The 22,691-nt window shown below is 52.9% G+C and overlaps 3 protein-coding genes across 3 annotated transcripts; 1 reads left to right on the top strand and 2 right to left on the bottom strand.

Moving 5' to 3' along the window:
• Positions 1-1,625: 1,625 nt before the first annotated feature.
• Positions 1,626-3,512, top strand: ETH_00000465 (uncharacterized protein; the record flags this gene model as incomplete). Its single annotated transcript, XM_013380761.1, has 1 exon — positions 1,626-3,512. One exon carries the CDS (start codon positions 1,626-1,628, stop codon positions 3,510-3,512), a length of 1,887 nt encoding a protein of 628 aa, XP_013236215.1.
• An 828-nt stretch (positions 3,513-4,340) lies between these two features.
• Positions 4,341-6,601, bottom strand: ETH_00000460 (uncharacterized protein; the record flags this gene model as incomplete). Its single annotated transcript, XM_013380760.1, has 4 exons — positions 4,341-4,813; positions 5,002-5,119; positions 5,248-5,468; positions 5,653-6,601. The coding sequence occupies 4 exons, from the start codon at positions 6,599-6,601 to the stop codon at positions 4,341-4,343; spliced, it is 1,761 nt and encodes a 586-aa protein (XP_013236214.1).
• Positions 6,602-8,398: 1,797 nt separating this feature from the next.
• On the bottom strand, positions 8,399-20,891 carry ETH_00000455 (GA28568, related; the record flags this gene model as incomplete). The annotated part of the gene is given in 19 exon segments (XM_013380759.1): positions 8,399-8,565; positions 8,695-9,989; positions 10,091-10,142; positions 10,307-10,439; positions 10,568-10,758; positions 10,855-11,047; positions 11,183-11,250; positions 11,360-11,432; positions 11,537-11,770; positions 11,894-12,069; positions 12,196-12,382; positions 12,505-12,611; positions 12,737-13,492; positions 13,776-14,403; positions 14,419-15,593; positions 15,689-16,585; positions 16,634-17,221; positions 17,300-18,553; positions 18,632-20,891. The coding sequence occupies 19 exon segments, from the start codon at positions 20,889-20,891 to the stop codon at positions 8,399-8,401; spliced, it is 10,434 nt and encodes a 3,477-aa protein (XP_013236213.1).
• Between the last annotated feature and the right edge of the window lie 1,800 nt (positions 20,892-22,691).

Raw genomic sequence — 22,691 nt, 5'->3', positions numbered from 1 at the left:
CCAATGACTCACTGCTGCTAGTTATAGCAAGCAGCAACTTCAACACGCTTGTGGCGAGTCTGAGCCCACTGACACCTCCCAGCAGCGCAGGAGATTTTACGTCTAAGCGAACTTAAAAAAGGAAGCATGTGGCATTATTTTTGAGACCGTCATGGTCCTAAGCAACTTGTAAAGGGAGCTCACATCGAGCCCGCAAAACTGCGACGCTTCGTGCATCAAGTTCATTGTTTTGCAGCGACGTAACAAGAGGGAGAGAAGCAAAAGAGCCTCAAACAACTGTCGTTGCCTTTGAAAAGAGAAAAGAAAGAAAAAAGCCTAACTGGAGCTTCTGCATTCACACTGGGTTCAAACTCCAACAGACCGCAGAACAGAAGGATGGCATCTCATGCTACGAGCAGGAAGTGCGTAGTTGTAAGACATGGGGCAACAGCTGAAGAAAACCGAAAAGATCATTATTATAGGTGGATGAAGTACATCTCAGATTAACTACAGACCGAGCTGGAAGAAGAACTGTGAATTCTAAAGGCTTGCGTATTACGACGAAGTATTGCCGAACTGACTCGCAGACGTGATAAAACCAAAGCCAGTGCTTCAGAAATAACTAGCACAAGTAAAGGGACATACAGAGAATCAGAGAATGAGAACCTCTAGTGCTCCACTAAACATTTTGTGCTTCACGCGTTACAGCGAACACTGCCAAATGCGCAGCTCCCTCGACCAATACTGCTTCGAACACATAACCGCATATTGCCGGGCCCATGGAAAGCAGGAATTAACGACCTAGAATTCAGCCAGTTTTTTCAAACAAAAGCGTAACGGCTGTGACGTAGACGCCTTCCAGGCCACACTCTGCGCCCTCCACCCTCGGCTGCATCGCATAAACTCTCCCAACTGCGCACTTGCGCTGCATGACTCCACATTTTTAGCCATTACGTCGGCTCGTTAAAGCGTTACCTCAAATGAAATTAGACCTTCCAGCACCACTGCAGCCACGCCATTGACTTTCGAGACATGGTGCAGCCACAAAGTGTCCCGCGTCGAAGACAACAACTACAACTGGCTAATGGGCAAATATAGCCATAATACTGTGCGAGTTTCTCCACTTTCTCCTCCTAACCAAACATGAAGGCGGATGTACACGGTGCCATATAGTTGAGAGTGGAAGCCAAGCGAGCACCTGTATGATGCGGCCGCATGCGCTGTTGCAAATATTCATGTTTCTGCAAAATGGATAGCTCCGCTGTGTGCTGTCTAGCAGAAAACGCTATAAATAACAGACTACATTGCGACTCATTTAGTGTTTCGTATTTAATGCTGGATTAAGTTCAGTTCATAAGTAGTAGTCTGCTGTTGCTGTGGGAGCAGACACCTAACTTCTTTTCTTCATGCCCAGCGTCGCCAGAGGCAGCCGTTCGATACTTTCACCATATACATGTTGAATTCAAAAGGAACCTAAATTTTCCACTTATTCGCCTCCCGGCGCTGCTGGCGAAGCCCCGGCGGGCTGATGGTTCCTGCAGGCCCTGCCGTTCGTCAATGGTAACAAAATACCTCTGAGGCAGCTCCGGTTCACACAACGGAGGATATCAGGCTTGCCTGCAGCATAGGGGCTGCTAGGTTTGGCGATGACCCTCCCTCCCTTGTCTGCGGCTTCACCGCTGAGCCAAACAAGTGCAGGTGTTGTTGTCGGCATAGTCATCGTATTGCTCTTCCACGCAAGTCTGTTTGTCGGGGCTTACTACTTCTTCGCTACTCATCTGTATCGCGACTATGAGGTCCAGCGGCGCTCAGTGCAGCACCTTTTCTGTGCCACCTTCACAGCTTGCGTTTCCATGCTGCAGCTTCTACTGCTGGAGCTGCTGCATATACTGAACCCCCACGTTCGCCGCATTGTGTGGAACTTGGACCTTATTTGCGTGCTTCTGTTGCTGTACGTGGTGCTGCCAGTCTCAATCATCCACAATGCGTTGGCGCCCAGTGCGGACTCGTTTCGGATTGCTGACTGGGCAGCGAAGTTTCCCCAAATGCAGCGCCTGCAGACGCGGGCAGCGGCCTTGTCGAGGCTTGCAGCCGTCTCTACTTTGGCGTCGTCAAGTGGCAATGGAGTCTTGTCGAAGCTCGGGAAGCTGTCTCCGCGGTGGCGAGAGTGGGTTGCAGTGGCAGTGTGCAGCGCCGTGGTGCTGCCTTTCTTGTGGTTCTGCTTTTGCCAGTCAGGTCGGCTGCTGCATCTTGACTCGGAGGCCCTTGCAGAGCTGTCCTATACAGAGCGCTTGCTGGCTTACGTGGGCGTGTGCGGCGTGACCGTTGTGTCTGCCTTGGCTGGCTTCGGTAGTGTGAACTACCCCTATCGCAACGTGGCAACATTCTTGTACCCGACTACGCAGGCTGAAGTTGCCTGTGTCGAGCAGCGGCTGCTGCACACTCTGAACCTCGTAAGCGAAAAGAAAAAGGCTCGACTTCATCTGCAGGCATCGTTGAACCCGGCCCGAGCTCGGCTGTGGCCAACTCCCACCTCCGGTGTCTTGTCGCCGGCTCCTGGATGTGCTCGGCCCCACCAAGTGCTGGGGCCTTCAACTTCGCGGCGGTGTCGAAGCGCCTCGCGGAGGCACCACGGGAACTTCGGAACTGAAGTGGCAAACCCCGTGGACAAAATGTACAGCGGAGGTAACTCTGACGAGGAACAAGAAGGCGCTGCTGAGTCTGCTGTGTCGTTGGGCGGATCCTTGAAAGGAGCGCCCGAAGCGGAAAGGCACCTCGACGGATCGGAAAGCGGAATGCAGACAGGATTGCTGACACGGCAATTCAACTGGCTCAACGAATGGATAGAGAAAATACGCGCTTTCCTTTCTGGGCGACGCCTGGAGCAGCAGTGCCAGAAACTACAAAATGAAATAGAAGCCCTCGAAGAACTTTCGCGGGAACTTTTCGTCGGCCTGGACGATCTCGTCCATTCCCGCGCGCAGGCTCTCTACGGGCGCACTTGGCTGGGGCGACTCAACAACATGTTGGGCTGGGGCATGACAGCAGTGTGTGTGTACCGCGTCTTCATGAGCGCTGCAAACGTGCTGCTAGATCGAGTCAGCACCACAGACCCGGCAACGAGAACGCTTGAGTTACTGCTTCACCTCCTGCACGTGCCAGTTGACATCACGCTGCTGACGCCCTACCTGTCACTGGTACTATTGGGGTGGATCATAGCGCTAACAATTCGAGGTTTCTTCGAGAAGCTTCTCACTGTATTTCGCTACATGTCTACGGCGGTGTCAAGTAATGTCTTCGCTCTCGTCATGTCTGAGGTTATGGGAATGTACTTCTCGGCATGCCTCCTGCTTACACGAGTTTACCTTCCGCAGTCCTATAGGGACGCATTGGCGCAAGTTCTGGCGCCTTCCCTGGACTTCAGGGCTTTCCACCTGCACTTTGACCGCGTATTTGTTCTTTCGTCTTTTGCGTGCGCGATATCTATCGCTATTACTCATCGTCGCACAGCCGAGAAACTCAAAAGCCTTTAGAGCCTGTTAAGGGTCTTTACGGTCGAACGTTATTTTGTGCCTGTTCGCACTGAAGGGAGCCAAAGTTCAGAGTTGCATGCTGCGGAAATTCATTTCTAGTATGGCATTACCTGAAGGCTCGGCGAACTTTCTCATTGCTGCTGCAGTTGCTACTTTGCATGTAGTATTGGGGTCTGGATTGTCAATTCATTGATGCAGTTTTTCTGTAACGGCACCATATCACTTGCACTAGGAGTCGCAGCAAGTGCCTCCCTTTTGCAAAATAACTCCAAGTTATGGGTACGGTGAGCAGAACACTGCATCATTAGGCATCTTACTCTCGTACAGATGTATTTAAAGGACTATAACGGCATGAGGAAGGCAACTCGAGCGGTGTAACTTCCTATCAACTGAAGCGGTTAACCAAGCGGGAGCTGACCAACAAGCGGGAGCTGACTGAAATGTGCGCTGGCTTCGTGGACTGTAACGACGACTGTAACCAAAAACTACTGTAAAGAAAAACTATGTTAGATACGAAGCAACACACAAAGCCACGTAAGCAGCAAAGCATCTCCAGGCATTTTGCCGGTGGCCTGTCATTGCCCAGTCTCAGACATGGATCCATTAAACAACTTGAAAGCGATGTTCATAAGAGCGCCGATGCCTATGCTGGCCTCTCAAGAAAAGCGGCTCCACGTACAGAGATGCGGAATTCCGATCCGCGGAGTGAGACACAGTCTATGAAAAATCAACTCCAGCGTTGACTAGTTCCCTCGTGCTAACTACACCACTGCTCCCTTATTTATCTACCAAGTGGTACTTTTGGGTCTAGCTCCCCAACCCTTGTCCCTACTCGGTGGATGCTCCGGGAGGGCCACCTTCAATCGAGTCCGGATCTTGCTTGTCCTCACTCGGTGCACTGCTGGGTGACGATGCCGCAAAGGCAGGGAGCTGAAAGGGTTGGAAATCCGTATCCGCTTCGGGCTTCCAGGAGCTGGGCAAACGGCGGTTGATGTCCCTGTCTAAGGGATCGTCAAAATGGGGAGTTTTTAGCAGCAGAGCCGGGCGTACTGACGAGTGCACTTTGCTTTGATGCTTTGTCCAGAATGACCCAAAACTCTGTCGGTGACGGAGGGCATCTCTAGCGAGAAGTGCACGGCCTTCTTCATCCCACGTTATGTAATCTTCTGCTTTTAGTAGCAGTTCGCCGCTCGGGTGATGCTGAAAAGGAGACTTTTTCCTGAATGTTAGAAGTCTCTCAGGAGGGCAGAAAAGCTTGATTGCCTCGACGGGGCACTGCACGTCGACCTTCAGTGTCAAGTCTGAGAATAATCAGTGCTCCCAAGGCAGTACTCGTGTGCTTAGTCACTTTGGAAGGCAACACACGCCACTCTTGCTAAAACAACTTTTCACGCGGAAAATTGGAGATTTCACGGGCTGACGCTGTCATAATTGCATATTCACTGCACAGTTGCTCTCGCTCAAAGGGCGCGGAAGGGAGAAAACGTACCAACAACCATGCTAACGGTTCCCGCAAGATTTTCTTGCTTGTCCCTTGCAAGGATAGCATTCGTCTCCGCCTCCCTTTGAGCATGAAGCTTTCGCATCCCTTCGCGTTCAATCTTATTCTAGATACACACAAAACAGGGCTTCCATCACCACCTACTTTCACCCTAAGACCGGCACAGCCAAACCAGCACCCTTCCAGAGTGCTTAATCATGTGAATTTTGTATAAATGTGAAAGGCGTTCCGTACTTTCTGAACAATCGTTTCGAGTAATTTCTCCATATCATTTCGAAGCCACTCGCCTTCTGCTTCCGCCTCTGCCCTCGCTCGCTCCCGCAGAGCTCGGGACTTCTCCTGTGCCGTCAAAACTACAGCTGCAGCATCGTCTTCAGCATCCTGAAGTAGGCGAATCGCGGAACGGCTATCCACTTCTATTGATTGAGTCGCCCTGGATAGCGGCTGTGGTACGTCTGAGCGAATGAAGCGGCGAAATATAGCCGAAGCCTAGGAGCGTAACTCCTGAGTTATTCCATGAGCTACTTAATGCTCTTCCAACTACTACAAGGAGCATGAGCAGAAAGGAAAGGACGGCAAAAGTGCTACCAGAATGAGTAGTAGAAAAAATGAATAGTGAAGCAAAGGCCTACATCTTACCTGAGAATAGTTGAGTGATGCTTAAGGGCTGCAAACTCAAGCCACAACAAGAGACAGGCCCTTCATCAAGCCTCCTTGAATTTGAACGCTGGGTGTCACCCTCGCAGGAAACGGCGTTTGAAAGCAGGCCGGGAGAATCTGCAGCTCTCCCATGTGATGCAGCTGCAATGAACACCGGCGTAGGAAAGGACTGCGTGTCCCTGCTATTGATGTGATTCGCCAGGCTGCGCTGACTCGCCGGGACCCTCTCGTTAGGTTCGTACGGAAGTGAAGAAGCGGCCTCCCGGAATTTCTGCAACGACTGGAAGTGCTGCGGCTTGTCTGCTACTTGTGCTGCATACTGCCCAGATGGATTCGCTTTGATCTTGACAGGCAGAGGAGGAGCGCCAGGCTTCGAAGCAGCAACCAGAAGTGCCACCGGGCGCGCGGCCGATGAGCTGGCGTATAAGACGTTGGGCCCCCAAGGCTGTAGTTGCGGGTGGCTGTTTTGGAGCCGTACCGGGTGAGCATGTTCTGTTCTTTGATCTGATGCTCCAGGATTGCATAACTTCAAAATCTGCCGATTAGCATCGACACTAGCCGCTGGAGAAGCACTGGCACAGCTTGATACATGAATAGGGTGAATGGCGCCGGTCGTTCGTTGCAATTGTGGAAATCTCGAGGGAGGTGACGCGGCGTATAAAGGTAAAGAACGATAGCAGTTGCCTGAGAAAATCGAGGGAGGGAGTCTGGCCTCCCTTTGAGGAGAAATTCCCGGTCGAGTGCCTCTGGTGGCGTAGGCCTGGACTGTTTGTGGTCTTCCTTGGTGTTGCTGTAATCCCTGAACATTTGGGGACAGGCTTACAGCCTTGACCACGCCGCTCGTTTTAACTAAACCCTGCGCTTCTTGGGGAGCCGACGAGCTGGGAATGCGAGGCATTGCACCCGGGTGTGGTTCTTTCTCTGCCATCGGGTAGCTTGGTCCTTATCTCCTAAAGTAACCCTGCTAGCTGCTTACCGAACAGACATAACTTATGCACAAGTAATTGTTAATCCCCCACGCCCCATATGGCGGTTTGTCCGAGTGGTTAAGGAGGTGGACTCGAAATCCACTGGGCTCTGCCCGCGCAGGTTCGAATCCTGCAGCCGTCGGTTTTTCATGGGCTCGCTGCATTCAAAGACGGCGTCAGTTTTGATCTTGCAAAAGAGCGTCAAACGAGAGGTTTGGGTATAGAGTGAAACAAAAGCCCTGGAGAACTACGCTTGAGCAGCCAAGCGAGCAGCTGACCAATGGACGAGATGTGGGAGCACAGGACGTCACCTTCTTCCAAAACAATCGGTCAATTGCTCTGCACTCTGCATATACAAGAAAATATGTTGCGGTACCGGCAGCAGAAAGTCTCTCTCGCAAGAAACTGTGTGACGATTGCAGCTGGAAGGGCGCATGCTTCTGGGGGTCGGCGGCACTGTCATTGGACTTACGCACCATTTCACGAGGAGCGACACTTAATATTCGACATTGAAGTATATTTCTGATATGGGATGGAAGCTCAGTTTAGATGTTAGTTGGTGTGACACAACATAGAACACCCCTCGATTTTCCATATGGCTAATGCCAAGTCTACACCGTGATTCAGAACGCTCGCTACAGGGTCTCTTCATGAACGCTTCTGCAACAGTATTTGACCTGAAAGCAGTTGAGCACAGGGGTTGGTTGAATATATCGAACTCTACTGCAAGAAAATCGGTCTGTGAAGAAGATTAAGCTTTCTTGCGTCATAAGATCTTTGAATACACTCGGAGCAACGGTGAGCGGCCCATGTGTCATTAAGGATAAGTCAATCCACCATTGGAATGCATCTACGCTATGCAAGAACTTTCTATTTCGTGAATTTCTTCCATGCTGAAGCCCTTAAAATCGGTCGTCAGTTGCACAGTTGGTTGGAACACAAACGAAGATTCGACACCTTGTGAGACTGCGGACCATCTAATCAATCGTTTCCGGGTAGCTCTTGCCCACGTAAAAGGGAAAGATGCTTAAACGAATGAATAGTTTGTGGCAGCCAGATCTTCATAGCGGCGTCTCTTCGACCTCTCAGACATCAGCATTGGGGAGGGGACTCCATATGGTGTAGTCGCCTCCACAAGGTCACATAGCTCCACAGCAAAACTAAGTTCACGCGGCCATCCCATTGTGCCAATGCGAATCTAGGATTCCCTGCAATAAATGCCCTCCAATAGTAGAAATAAGTTCAGTTCAGCGTGTGCAAGCACTTCCCCAAAACAAGGGATAGCAGCGCCATAGCACTGCAAGCCCTTGGGCGTTGGTTGTGAACAGCAAATTTCGAAGATAGTGCATGTAAGAAGTCGCACGACTAGTAAACTGAGGGGGCGGAAAGCCCACGCCCGTGAATCACATGTTGGAAGCTGTAGCGGGTCGCAGTGTTTGTCGCTGAATATGTACAGAAGCCCAATGCTAAAATATTTCATACTCTACACGAAAACTATCGCATCCCGTTTTCGGGACGGATTCCCGCACAAGACCAAGCCAGAGTCCCTCCAGCCCCACCGGAAGTGCTCTCCCCAAAACTATTTCAAACAGCATCAAGCTGCTGTGACCAAGCGACTCGCCTGTGAGGCTGCAGTGCTACTGAGGCAAATGGCTTTACCGTATCTATGAAGCAGCTGCTTCAGCTAGATGCTGATTGCCTTCGTTGTCAAGCTTCATGTTGACAAGGCCCTCTTGCCTGCTGACCATGAAAGCTAACTATCTGTTAACATCTGAATGTGCATATTCACCTTCTGCCGAGCATTCAGTTTTTGTCTGGCTATTTTGGAGGTCCGATTCCCCAGTCTTTGGTAGGACCACCAGCCCTCGCCATGCTCGGTCATTCTTATCCGTGCGCCACATTGCTCGAATCCTCGCAGTTGTTGCTGAGGGACAAATCACAAACAGTAATCTGACGTAACTTTCATCTTGTGAAACTAAGAGCTGTCAGGTTAATTATGACGGGCAACTCTTTCAGGCAAACCTGCAGGCGTGATGGCCCCAGCTAGTCCTACATGTGTTGTCCGTGCCGGACGCCTCGTCAACTTCTGTCTGTCCTGTTGCCCCTCTTGCCACACTACAGTTAGTTCTAAAGGCTGCAACAGAGCTCTTGCTCCCAGAATTTGTGCAATAAGACGAAGTAGTGGCCGCAATGTCACAAGCAAAAGCTACAGATGCGGGCAGATTGCCAATATCCGGTTTGCAATTTTGCTGATTCATGCCGACCTCTTGAGTAAGACAAGGATTCTGTCTAAGACTCTCGAGGTGGCTACTTCCGCAGTGCGCAGGTGTCTCATCAACGTCAGGTGCATTGCTTAGTAGTTCCCGTTCTTGAAGTATCTTACACATCGTATTCTCCTTCTCAAGAGTAACTCCTTCGCAATTCCCAAAACGCACCATAGCATCAGACTCTTGATGCTTCTTTGGAGGTACCACGGCTCGTGGTTGACACTTGGAAAATGCGTCGACGCATCTGACACCGACGATTTTGCTCTCCGAATTCGTGTCTAGTGCAGGACCTACCGATTCCCTTTCGAAATGCGCTTGCAGCGTTTCGCTGGAACCCTTTCCAGAAGAGGAAAACCTAGTTAAAGGAGCACTGCTCCACGCCAAATTTTTCTTTGTGAGTCCTTCAGAAGAGCTAGTGACCGCGTCGCGATGGGGAAAAGTAGAAGGAGATGGGGCAACATCCATGGAGAGGCTGGAGAGAGGCTGTGGTTTGCCAGGCTGTTTTCCTCCTCCCAGGAGAGCAACGCACGACGGCCAGGCACGAATATGTGCACTTGGGCTGTCTATTTCGTTAACAAGACTGCCGCCTGTCTCGCAAGATGCACTGTCTTTCCCACTTTTCCGTCTGCTATCATTACTCTCTACGGTTCCAGAACTAGCAATCTGCACCTGTGAAGCTGCTGGTTCTATGTTGGCCAACTGGATCTTCGTAGTCAATCGAGGATACATGCCAGAGCGTGAAATGCCCGGCGTTCCAGAGTTATGCGTTTTCTGGTTCCCCTTCCCATTCTGTAACTTGGCCTTCCAGAGCTGCAACGTCTCCCACTGGAAACCAAGGTTTTGTATTTTAGATTCGCGTTCTTGCTCAATAGACTTGGCCGCTAATTCAAATGCATAGAGGGAGTTGTATGCTGTACTTCTGCAGAAGAGAAGGGCTCTCCCAGAGATGAAGTCGTTGTTGTCGACGTATTTCTGAAGCACGCGCATTGTTTCTTCCTTACTTTTGAACGCCGTTGCCCCAAACAATCGAGGGCAGTATTTTGGCAGGTCCTCCAAGCGTGCCACAACAGGGAAGCCGAAACTGAGAAGCACTTGCATAGCATAACGTCGGTGGCATATGGCTCTTATGGTAGTCTTTGTGGAAAGCAACCGCGCATTCATGTCATTGTTAAGCTGGCTCACCTTTGCCACTCCTCAACTCTGTTTAGTTCTCCATGCAACCACCTCGTCAACCCTGCAGATGACAGACTCACGTGAATGCCCAAATCCGGTGGTGGTTTGTGTGTGTGTGCGTGTGTGTGTGTGTGTGTGTCTGTGTGTGTGTGTGTGTGTGTGTGTGTGTGTGTGTGTCTGTGTGTGTGTCTGTGTGTGTGTATAGCTTCCGATGGCTGAACATACATGTGTCTGATGAGTCCACTACTAATACTGGTCTTTCAAGAAGTCCAAATGCTAGAGAATCCTTGGCAGCATTTAGCAATCGACGTGCAGAGCTGTAAAAGGGAATGCGACTACACATTCTTGTCGCCGTTGCCTGCAATTCAAGCATTTCAGAAAGGCATACGCCTGATATTTTCTGTTGTTGTGTACGTGGGCTGTGAAGTGCCCTTTCCAGTAGGTGAGAACCGTATGAGACGAATCAGTGCACTTAAAGCCACTTACGGAACGAAGCAGGCCTTCAATAAGATGAAGCGTGGCTCCGCTTGCAATCCAAGAGGCTTTCGTGAGCTCTCTTAAGCCCGTTGTAAACCATTGGCCTAGCCAGTCAACGATTAAAGAGCCGTTGGGGGCCTCATCAATTATTTTTTGAGCGAATGGCTTCTTTCTAATCCACGTTAACCACCGTGAGGCGTCTGCATCGTACGCACATTAAAGTTGCTCGGTGAACTCGAAGACACACAAACTGCTTATCCGTTAAGGCAACGACAAACGCACGAGGCTTTCCACACCTTCCATATTTATAGGGGAGTGCGCAAGGAAAGGTATTAGGCCTCCATTCCTCGAGAACAAGAACTGCACCAGCAGCTGAGCATGAGGCTTTTGCCGTATAGAGTTCAAGTACGGCGGCACAATCACATGGTCCGCCTCGAAGACACGCTGAAGGTTGTGGAGGCTGCGGAACGCAGTAGCTACTTGCAACACCTGCAGAGAGCCACCAACGTACTTGCAACCTGAAAATGCCTTGAATGATCCCGACACTCTTCTGTGCTGCATCTTTACTAACGAACTCAAGAAAAATGTGCCGGTAGTGATGCGATGGAAATTCGGACAAATTACCTGCATTGCCTGGCATGAGAGGCCGGTGAACGACAGTTGCCCTTCCGTGTTTGCGTGAAACGATGACTCTGCGCACATCAAAAAGACAGAACCGTAAAAATGGCAGAAATTCATGGAGCCAACAGCTCAATTACGTCTCTGTGTGGGTTTCTTTGTGGGTATTCGAAGTCCGCGTACCTTCAATCACAACATTTAGAACTTTGCTCTGCCTCGTGTAAGCGTCATGGGGTACAAGTGATTGAAAAGAGCGCTGAAGACCATCCGTAAGGAAAATAAGAGGAAGGTAGTTTATTCCAAATAGCAGACTGAAAATAACTTTTGCTATGGGGCCTCAATACACAGAATCCTACTGACCTGTATAGATTTGTTGCCAAGCTGTACCACGTAGTGGAAGACGGTGTCATAAAGAGTGTTGCGAAGCTGCCGCACCAAGTCCTCATGGCACTCTGGAGACCTTTCAAAGAGCAAATGGAGTCTTCCTTTCGGTGAACCAAGAAATACTTCAGCAGCATCGAAGTCTTCTGACCTGAGATAGGTTCCTCTACAGAAAACCCAGTAGGCCAAACAAATGCGAATGGCGTAAGCAGCCTGCAGAAGTAAAAAAAAAGTAAAAAGCATGTACAATAGAAGAACACTTAAAGGTGTGTGGATTCTCAACAGCGTTGAAGAAGCACACGGCCTGTGAAACAAACAGGTCAATTAGTCACATACCTCCAGTAAGTCGCATTCTAGAGCTGCTTTCAGCTGCTCTTTGACAACTGACAGTGCCTCTTTGTTCTTATTTTTATGCTCAAGCTGTCCGCTGTGCAGCAGTGATTCTTGAAGCTGCTTTGAAGAAACCCCTGTGATACCAAGAATCTCTGGATTGAATTTGTCGGATAAAGCGCCTACGAGAAAACAGAAGATAGTCAATACCACATATTTGTGGCAAGCCTGCTGCGCTAGGCCTGGCCAACAACGATTTTCTTAAACCCAGCGCGTGCTTATGAGATATAGCAAGATTTCTTTCTTACTTTCTACACATAGAGCAACGATCTTTAAAACGCCTTCTTCTGCAGAAGGCGCTTCACTTAGAAGGCATCCCGAGAGAGATATATCCCGCGCTTGGCCATTGGGGTTAAACCCAATGATCCATCTCCACAGGCACACACACTTTTCGCCTTTCCCAGGCGACACGACCGTGGTCCACGAAGCTAGAGCCTGTAGCGCACGACAAGTAGACTTAAATGTTTCAAAACATAAACAGAATGGGACAAAGGGAACCCCCTTAGGAATATAAAGAGAGCTGGTGATGAATTTCAGTATGTGTTTCTTGTGCTTACATCATATATTCTACTGACGCTTTTGATAAAGCGCATCTGCTCGTTGATGGCAAACCCAGAAAGGTATGCGAATCCAGCCAATAAAGAGGGCGCAATTCGGGCTATGCCTGCAAAATACAACAAATTACATGGACATCTGCAGAACGAAATCAAGTGACTTTGGCATCCACTGCAAGGCATACAACTTCCGGTAGTCTTTTAGTAGCGAGCGTGAAAGTCGATGAAGCCTTACTTTTGTTGTGAGACTCAACAATCACAATAATTTGGCTCTTCTGATAAAGCACTAGCTCGCTCCACACGGTTACAGCTGTGGCATACTGCGCCGGTGGAAGCTTGCAAATCTGTGTGCAGCTAGTGCTCGCCGAAGTCCTGAGGCTGCTGTCCCACGGTATAAGATCTGTTGGAGAGTCGTACAACCCCTTTATTTTCTCAAAGCCAGAGGGTGTGTTGATATGCTGCTTTACTTCTGAAGGAAGTTGCGTTTGCGGGGTTTTGCGAAGGCCAGATATACACTGGATAGCCGCCTTTGGACCCAAGCTGTAGAATATGCTACCTGTCAGAATATAATCCGGGGTCTGACATGCCATAAGCTCAGTGTCGAATGCAGTAGAAGTGAAAACCCACTCTCTGGGGGTGTTTTGGTTCACGCTTGCATCGACCCGCGATGTGACAAGTCTTGGATTGATATGCAATTCACCCGTTTGGTTTACTTTACTCGGAAGCGTTCTCATGGTTTGAACTGGAACATTACCGTCGCTCGTTTGGGGAAGCATATTGCTTTTTGCCTGAACGTTCGAGGCTCTCGACAGCAAAGCTGCAGACAGCTTCACAAGGCTTTTGGGTCCTAATGTGCCTCCAGCCACAAATCTACTGTTCTGCTCCTTTCTTTCGCAAAATCGTGCAGATGAATTGGGTGAGTGCGAAAGCTCGTTGCGAAGGTCTAGGCCAACAGATTTCAATGGTTCTCCTGAAATTAAAACTGGAATACCTGAACTCGCAACAACAAAGCGGCGAACAATGCATCAAACTCAAAAACAAAAACCTTGGTAGCATGCGCTTTTTCCATACACACTACATTGATGCAGTTGACACAAAAACAACAAACTAGTTTGAATCGACCCACGCAAGTAGGAAAAAAAAGAATCTGCGCCTACACAATTGCGGCCGAAGCAAAGAAGAACCAAATGTCACAAAGGAAGAGATCTAACTCCATTAGACCAAACAAAAAAACAACCACACCCCAGCAACCTCCGCGTCCCCCCCAGCTTCACCAGCCTTCGCCTTCACAGGAGGAAGACCCTTCACGCCAACCGCCTTCGGCACAGCCGAAGGAGCAACGCCCTTCGCCGCAACCGCCTTCAAAACAGGTGGCCGCTTTCCCGCAGCGCCTGCCTCCACGCCATCCTCACTCTCCTTCCCTGACGCTCCTTCGTCCCCAACCACCGCCTCTCCCCTCTTCCCCTCCCCAACCTCCACATGCCCCGCAGCCTCACCAGCCTTCGCCTTCACAGGAGGAAGACCCATCACGCCAACCGCCTTCGGCACAGCCGCAGGAGCAACGCCCTTCGCCCCAACCGCCTTCACAACAGGTGGCCGCTTTCCCGCAGCGCCTGCCTCCACGCCAACCTCACTCTCCTTCCCTGACGCTCCTTCGTCCCCAACCACCGCCTCGCCCCTCTTCCCCTCCCCAACCTCCACATCTCCCACAGCTTCACCAGCCTTCGCCTTCACAGGAGGAACACCCTTCACGCCAACCGCCTTCTGCACAGCCGCAGGAGCAACGCCCTTCGCCCCAACCGCCTTCAAAATAGGTGGCCGCTTTCCCGCAGCGCCTGCCTCCACGCCATCCTCACTCTCCTTCCCTGACGCTCCTTCTTCCCCAACCACCGCCTCTCCCCTCTACCCCTCACCAACCTCCACATTCCCCGCAGCCTCACCAGCCTTCGCCTTCACAGGAGGAAGACCCTTCACGCCAACCGCCTTCGGCACAGCCGCAGGAACAACGCCCTTCGCCCCAAACGCCTTCAAAACAGGTGGCTGCTTTCCCGCAGCGCCTGCCTGCACGCCATCCTCACTCTCCTTCCCTGACGCTCCTTCTTCCCCAACCACCGCCTCGCCCCTCTTCCCCTCCCCAACCTCCACATCCCCCCCAGCTTCACCAGCCTTCGCCTTCACAGGAGGAACACCCTTCACGCCAACCGCCTTCGGCACAGCCGCAGGAGCAACGCCCTTCGCCCCAACCGCCTTCAAAGTAGGTGCCCGCTTTCCCGCAGCGCCTGCCTCCACGCCATCCTCACTCTCCTTCCCTGACGCTCCTTCTTCCCCAACCACCGCCTCTTCCCTCTTCCCCTCACCAACCTCCACATGCCTCCCAGCATCACCAGCCTTCGCCTTCACAGGAGGAAGACCCTTCACGCCAACCGCCTTCGGCACAGCCGCAGGAGCAACGCCCTTCGCCCCAACCGCCTTCAAAACAGGTGGCCGCTTTCCCGCAGCGCCTGCCTCCACGCCATCCTCACTCTCCTTCCCTGACGCTCCTTCTTCCCCAACCATCGCCTCTCCCCTCTTCCCCTCACCAACCTCCACATTCCCCGCAGCCTCACCAGCCTTCGCCTTCACAGGAGGAACACCCTTCACGCCAACCGCCTTCGGCACAGCCGCAGGAACAACGCCCTTCGCCCCAAACGCCTTCAAAACAGGTGGCTGCTTTCCCGCAGCGCCTGCCTGCACGCCATCCTCACTCTCCTTCCCTGACGCTCCTTCTTCCCCAACCACCGCCTCGCCCCTCTTCCCCTCCCCAACCTCCACATCCCCCCCAGCTTCACCAGCCTTCGCCTTCACAGGAGGAACACCCTTCACGCCAACCGCCTTCGGCACAGCCGCAGGAGCAACGCCCTTCGCCCCAACCGCCTTCAAAGTAGGTGCCCGCTTTCCCGCAGCGCCTGCCTCCACGCCATCCTCACTCTCCTTCCCTGACGCTCCCTCTTCCCCAACCATCGCCTCTTCCCTCTTCCCCTCACCAACCTCCACATTCCCCGCAGCCTCGCAGCCTTCGCCTTCACAGGAGGAAGACCCTTCACGCCAACCGCCTTCGGCACAGCCGCAGGAGCAACGCCCTTCGCCCCAACCGCCTTCAAAACAGGTGGCCGCTTTCCCGCAGCGCCTGCCTGCACGCCATCCTCACTCTCCTTCCCTGACGCTCCTTCGTCCCCAACCACCGCCTCTCCCCTCCTCCCCTCCCCAACCTCCACATTCCCCCCAGCTTCACCAGCCTTCGCCTTCACAGGAGGAACACCCTTCACGCCAACCGCCTTCGGCACAGCCGCAGGAGCAACGCCTTTCGCCCCAACCGCCTTCAAAACAGGTGCCCGCTTTCCCGCAGCGCCTGCCTCCACGCCATCCTCACTCTCCTTCCCTGACGCTCCCTCTTCCCCAACCACCGCCTCTCCCCTCTTCCCCTCACCAACCTCCACATGCCCCGCAGCCTCACCAGCCTTCGCCTTCACAGGAGGAAGACCCATCACGCCAACCGCCTTCGGCACAGCCGCAGGAGCAACGCCCTTCGCCCCAACCGCCTTCACAACAGGTGGCCGCTTTCCCGCAGCGCCTGCCTCCACGCCAACCTCACTCTCCTTCCCTGACGCTCCTTCGTCCCCAACCACCGCCTCTCCCCTCTTCCCCTCCCCAACCTCCACATTTCCCCCAGCTTCACCAGCCTTCGCCTTCACAGGAGGAACACCCTTCACGCCAACCGCCTTCGGCACAGCCGCAGGAGCAACGCCTTTCGCCCCAACCGCCTTCAAAACAGGTGCCCGCTTTCCCGCAGCGCCTGCCTCCACGCCATCCTCACTCTCCTTCCCTGACGCTCCTTCGTCCCCAAACACCGCCTCTCCCCTCCTCCCCTCACCAACCTCCACATTCCCCCCAGCTTCACCAGCCTTCGCCTTCACAGGAGGAACACCCTTCACGCCAACCGCCTTCGGCACAGCCGCAGGAGCAACGCCTTTCGCCCCAACCGCCTTCAAAACAGGTGGCCGCCCTCCCGCAGCGCCTGCCTCCACGCCATCCTCACTCTCCTTCCCTGACGCTCCCTCTTCCCCAACCACCGCCTCTCCCCTCTACCCCTCACCAACCTCCACTTGCCTCCCAGCGTCAGCAGCCTCCGCCTTCACAGGAGGAACACCCTTCACGCCAACCGCCTTCAGCACAGCCGCAGGAGCAACGCCCTTCGCCCCAACCGCCTTCAAAACAGGTGCCCGCTTTCCCGCAGCGCCTGCCTCCACGCCATCCTCACTCTCCTTCCCTGACGCTCCTTCTTCCCCAACCACCGCCTCTCCCCTCTTCCCCTCCCCAACCTCCACATGCCCCCCAGCTTCACCAGCCTTCGCCTTCACAGGAGGAAGACCCTTCACGCCAACCGCCTTCGGCACAGCCGCAGGAGCAACGCCCTTCGCCCCAACCGCCTTCAAAATAGGTGCCCGCTTTCCCGCAGCGCCTGCCTCCACGCCATCCTCACTCTCCTTCCCTGACGCTCCTTCTTCCCCAACCACCGCCTCTCCCCTCTTCCCCTCACCAACCTCCACATTCCCCACAGCCTCACCAGCCTTCGCCTTCACAGGAGGAACACCCTTCACGCCAACCGCCTTCGGCACAGCCGCAGGAGCAACGCCTTTCGCCCCAACCGCCTTCAAAATAGGTGCCCGCTTTCCCGCAGCGCCTGCCTCCACGCCAATCTCACTCTCCTTCCCTGACGCTCCTTCTTCCCCAACCACCGCCTCTCCCCTCTACCCCTCACCAACCTCCACTTGCCTCCCAGCGTCAGCAGCCTTCGCCTTCACAGGAGGAACACCCTTCACGCCAACCGCCTTCAGCACAGCCGCAGGAGCAACGCCTTTCGCCCCAACCGCCTTCAAAACAGGTGGCCGCCCTCCCGCAGCGCCTGCCTCCACGCCATCCTCACTCTCCTTCCCTGACGCTCCTTCTTCCCCAACCACCGCCTCTCCCCTCTTCCCCTCACCAACCTCCACATTCCCCCCAGCCTCACCAGCCTTCGCCTTCACAGGAGGAAGACCCTTCACGCCAACCGCCTTCGGCACAGCCGCAGGAGCAACGCCCTTCGCCCCAACCGCCTTCAAAACAGGTGCCCGCTTTCCCGCAGCGCCTGCCTCCACGCCATCCTCACTCTCCTTCCCTGACGCTCCCTCTTCCCCAACCACCGCCTCTCCCCTCTTCCCCTCACCAACCTCCACTTGCCTCCCAGCATCAGCAGCCTTCGCCTTCACAGGAGGAACACCTTTCACGCCAACCGCCTTCGGCACAGCCGCAGGAGCAACGCCTTTCGCCCCAACCGCCTTCAAAACAGGTGGCCGCCTTCCCGCAGCGCGTGCCTCCACGCCATCTTCACTCTCCTTCCCTGACGCTCCTTCGTCCCCAACCATCGCCTCTCCCCTCCTCCCCTCACCAACCTCCACATGCCTCCCAGCGTCAGCAGCCTTCGCCTTCACAGGAGGAACACCCTTCACGCCAACCGCCTTCGGCACAGCCGCAGGAGCAACGCCTTTCGCCCCAACCGCCTTCAAAATAGGTGCCCGCTTTCCCGCAGCGCCTGCCTCCACGCCAATCTCACTCTCCTTCCCTGACGCTCCTTCTTCCCCAACCACCGCCTCTCCCCTCTTCCCCTCACCAACCTCCACTTGCCTCCCAGCGTCAGCAGCCTTCGCCTTCACAGGAGGAACACCCTTCACGCCAACCGCCTTCAGCACAGCCGCAGGAGCAACGCCTTTCGCCCCAACCGCCTTCAAAACAGGTGGCCGCCCTCCCGCAGCGCCTGCGTCCACGCCATCCTCACTCTCCTTCCCTGACGCTCCTTCTTCCCCAACCACCGCCTCTCCCCTCTTCCCCTCACCAACCTCCACATTCCCCGCAGCCTCACCAGCCTTCGCCTTCACAGGAGGAACACCCTTCACGCCAACCGCCTTCGGCACAGCCGCAGGAGCAACGCCCTTCGCCCCAACCGCCTTCAAAATAGGTGCCCGCTTTCCCGCAGCGCCTGCCTCCACGCCATCCTCACTCTCCTTCCCTGACGCTCCTTCTTCCCCAACCACCGCCTCTCCCCTCTACCCCTCACCAACCTCCACATTCCCCACAGCCTCACCAGCCTTCGCCTTCACAGGAGGAACACCCTTCACGCCAACCGCCTTCGGCACAGCCGCAGGAGCAACGCCCTTCGCCCCAACCGCCTTCAAAACAGGTGCCCGCTTTCCCGTAGCGCCTGCCTCCACGCCATCCTCACTCTCCTTCCCTGACGCTCCTTCTTCCCCAACCACCGCCTCGCCCCTCTTCCCCTCACCAACCTCCACATCCCCCCCAGCTTCACCAGCCTTCGCCTTCACAGGAGGAACACCCTTCACGCCAGCCACCTTGGGCAGAGGGGGGCGTGGTCTGGTTGGTCCGTGTCCTTTTGTGTGAAGTAGAGGAGGGCCTTTTGGCGTTAGAATCATTAGAGGTGATGGTGGTGTGATCGAGTCGCCTGCACTTCGGGGTATATGATCTGCTGCTTTTCGTACGTGAATTGCAACCGTCTGGGTTTTCTTATCTTCGGCATTCATTTTCAGTATGCTGTCGCATGTCGGGTCTTGCATGTGTTCTTCTCCTGTTGGATGTGGGACATTTTCCCGTTGCTGACGCGAACGACCCAGGTTTGCTGCTTCTTCAGGTGTACTTTCTTCTGCCTTCGGCCCCTGCTGCGGCGCATGGTCCATGAATAAATCGTCCTCAATCTCTGGGAGTCCTGTCACGGTCAAAACTGCATTCTTGCTGCTGGTGTTTTCCGTTGTTTTCGTCATGTTGCGAAGTTCTGAAGTCTTTGGTTGGTCTATAGTTGAAAGCGAAAGAGAGGCACTCTGTTTGTTTGCGTGAGTTTCCTCGGCTTGTTGCTGCAGCTGTGTGCCTAGGCTGCTTCTTGACGAAAGGCCTTTCTGGTTTGCTGCTGCATGTAGGTTATCAGTTCCACTTGTACGAGGGGGCGCGAGAAGCCCTGCTCCACCGGGAAGCTTGGGCTTGACTTTTGGAGCGCCAATTTCGTCGTTCCTGACTATAATTTCGGTGCCGTCGGGGAGCTTTCGTTCGACGAAAGTATATTGCTTAGACAACCTGCCTGTCAGCAGTTTCGCCAAGGGGGATTCGGAAGCTTGCATGGGGGCTCCATCCATGGGTCTCCGATCCCCTAGAAAATTACTGTCTCCGAGATTTGAGGCCAGCTGCGTTTGGTGCGATAAAGTTTCTGAACTCAAAATGCTTGACGGCTCCATGTGCACCATACCTCGGTTTACAGGTGGCATGAGCTTCGGCTCTGTTCCCGCAAGGCCTGTCGTATTCAAATCCTCATTCATTACTGTAGAGAAGTTTGTGTCTCCTTCAGTCTCCTGCTTCTTTTCAGATGCTTCGTTACCAATCCGTAATTTGCTGGAGGGCAGGCTCTTTGTCAGGTCCCCTCCAAATTCGTCCATGCTATCCGGTGCGTTACTTCCATTTGTGGAGTGCAACTGAGAATTGGTCTTCTTCTTTGAGGCATTACTGTCTTTATTGTTGCCATTAGATGCAACTTCTCCCATGAATGGAAGTTCGTTTGATTCACCTACGGAGGCGATCGTCCCCGTATGTTTCGGTGGGTCCTGACCAGACATGAGCTCATCGTCTATCACAGGAGCTTGCTCGGGAAGGTCAACAACATGGCTGTTACTATCCTTTTTATTTTCATTTCCATCTACCTTCTCCCCGGCTTCGCGGCTTGTTCTCGGACTGTGGTGAACTGGTTCTTCTGAGAGCGGGGTTTCAGGCTTGCTGTCGCTGACCCAGGAGGTGGCACCACCGAAGAAGTTCCAAACAAACATACCAGAAGCAGACTCACTATCGTGCGCGCTTGGTTCCTTTGACGGTGTGTGCTTCACTGTTTCATTCGGGCTAGCAGTTGCTGCCTCTTCCTCTGGAGGGATCTCATGCGTTGGCGTTGAATTTTCAGTGTTTTGCGTGAGCTGACCCCAAAGGCTCCACCCCGAAGTAGGCTGGTTATCATCACTACTTTCACGTACTGTCGGAGCAGTATCCTCTTCACGGCCATTTTGTGAATTGATAGAAGACAAATGCAATGGCTGACCACCTCCGTCCTGCTCATTTTCGTCCATGGAGCTGGCACTCTCCGCATCTAGCTGCGCTTGCGTCCCCGCAGCCAACTGCCCCCAAAAATTCCAGGGCGAGAAGCTCTGCTCAGGTGTCGGCTCATCTGGCTTGTACAGGTCGTCTTGAGCGTCCGACTCAGAAGACGGTGACGACGGTGGCTCGTCTTCATTCACCGTTTGCTGCGCTTCAGCATTTGAAAAGAACCACATTGCTGTACTGTTAAGAATTTTGCTCAGTGAGATGCCTTCGACTTTTCGTGTTTGGACTGGGCCAGAGCGGGCAAACCATTGTTGGTCAGCACTCTCAGTGTGACCCTAAGAGAACTTAACCGCATCGATCACAAGCTCATAAGCATAACCTCACTAGAAAAAAAGGCTATATAAGGCACTGATTCTCACAGCTGATGCTGTGCTATGAACAAAGCCTCACACTGACGGCTTTCTGTAGAAGGGCTCGCCCGATTGGAGCCGACGCCACTGGACCTCTCGAGACCTCTATGCATTCTGCAGCCCCTCCAAAAATACATGCAGGCTATTTACATTGGTTATTACTGAATATGCGTGTAGACATCATATCGCGGGGCACCATCAAGTATAAACGCTGGAGCCTGAAATTGGGAGAACAGCCTGGAGTTCAGGGCCCTTCGAAGGGTAAGGAGAGCTTACGAACTTCTCAGAACAATTTACATAATTATTTCTTTTCGCTGCCATTCTGCTTGCAATATTACCGGCTCCTAACTTTATCTTTGAAACTTGCGGAAAAATTGTAATGTGGTTCGGCAAGCAACGCCAACTTTGACGGGTAACTTGGGGTATATCTCGTCCACAAGAACGGGTAGCAATCAGGCGTTTAGTGTCTAGACAGTGCTCCTGTCTCAGATTCAACATTTCGCTCATTCTTTGAAGATGACATCTCTTTCACCTGGGTAATTTGCCAGCAGTCTGGTAAGGCCCACGCTAACGGCAAGTCGTCGCAGCTGTGTTTTCTAGAGCAAAATCAAAATTTTTGGCAGCTAAGCTTTTTCCACCACTGTTATCTTGTCCAATACATGCAGCAATATAAGGACCCTGCTGGGCCCAACATAGGCCTTGGGCGCACTTCAATTCGCGACTCCTCATAAGCGCTTGTCTCAGAAGAGCACATGTGGTACGTAATTCAAAATTTTGCACTGGAAATGGAAAATTAGCGGGGGAGACGTTGCCTCCTACCTTTACTCCGTGAAATGTGGTGTTACAGTCTTACGGTGTCAAGATACTACGTCTGTAAGGGTTGATCGGCTGAAATACGGTACGAGGTGAGGTAGCTGGCTCTAAAATGTAATCCTTTTGCATCCGCTGATGCTTTGAAATGAAGGCTACCTGTGATACTATCGCCTCCTACTACATAAACTCCTGGAACACTCCACGCAAAGACATTCAATGCATCAAGCGTGAGACAGTACAAAAGCCCCCAAAATATATATACTGCCTACAAAGCACTTTTCTCCAAAAGAAATTGAGAGAACAGTTGCTTCTCTGCGAGGATGCGATGAGTTACGAAACCAGAAAGAGCATTAAAATGCGCCAAAACATATGAAGACCACCGCTACTGTTCTACTGTTCTCATATTCCATTCCCCGAACTCATCTATGTGAGCACAGGCCATCCCTCAATCTACTGCATGGAGTTCACCATATGTGCACTCCAACTTGCAACCAAATGCGAAAGGAGCGCAATTGGTTTCCGATAAGTGGATTGCTCGTGCCGATTAAATCCCCCACTACAGTAACGCCAAATGCGATATTTACTGGAGGCTGAAGCGCGACTGTTTCTGATGCCATGGAAACGCTGTCCAGAACGACCACTTAGGACGTATCTGAGACAGTTTTAGTAGTCGTTGCTCATTGTGGGCAGCTGGCAGTCTTTCACCTTCGCACATTTGCCCTTGTATGCTGTGCTGTAGACGTTACGTGGTCATTTCAGCATCTCCCTTCGACATTGTGTCACTAGGAATTCAGGAAGACTCTAGGC

Source organism: Eimeria tenella, genomic scaffold, assembly GCF_000499545.2.
Source record: "Eimeria tenella Houghton genomic scaffold, Eth_scaff86, whole genome shotgun sequence".
NCBI lineage: Eukaryota > Apicomplexa > Conoidasida > Eucoccidiorida > Eimeriidae > Eimeria > Eimeria tenella.
Note: the sequence above shows the minus strand (reverse complement) of the source record. Positions and strands in the feature narration are given on the sequence as shown.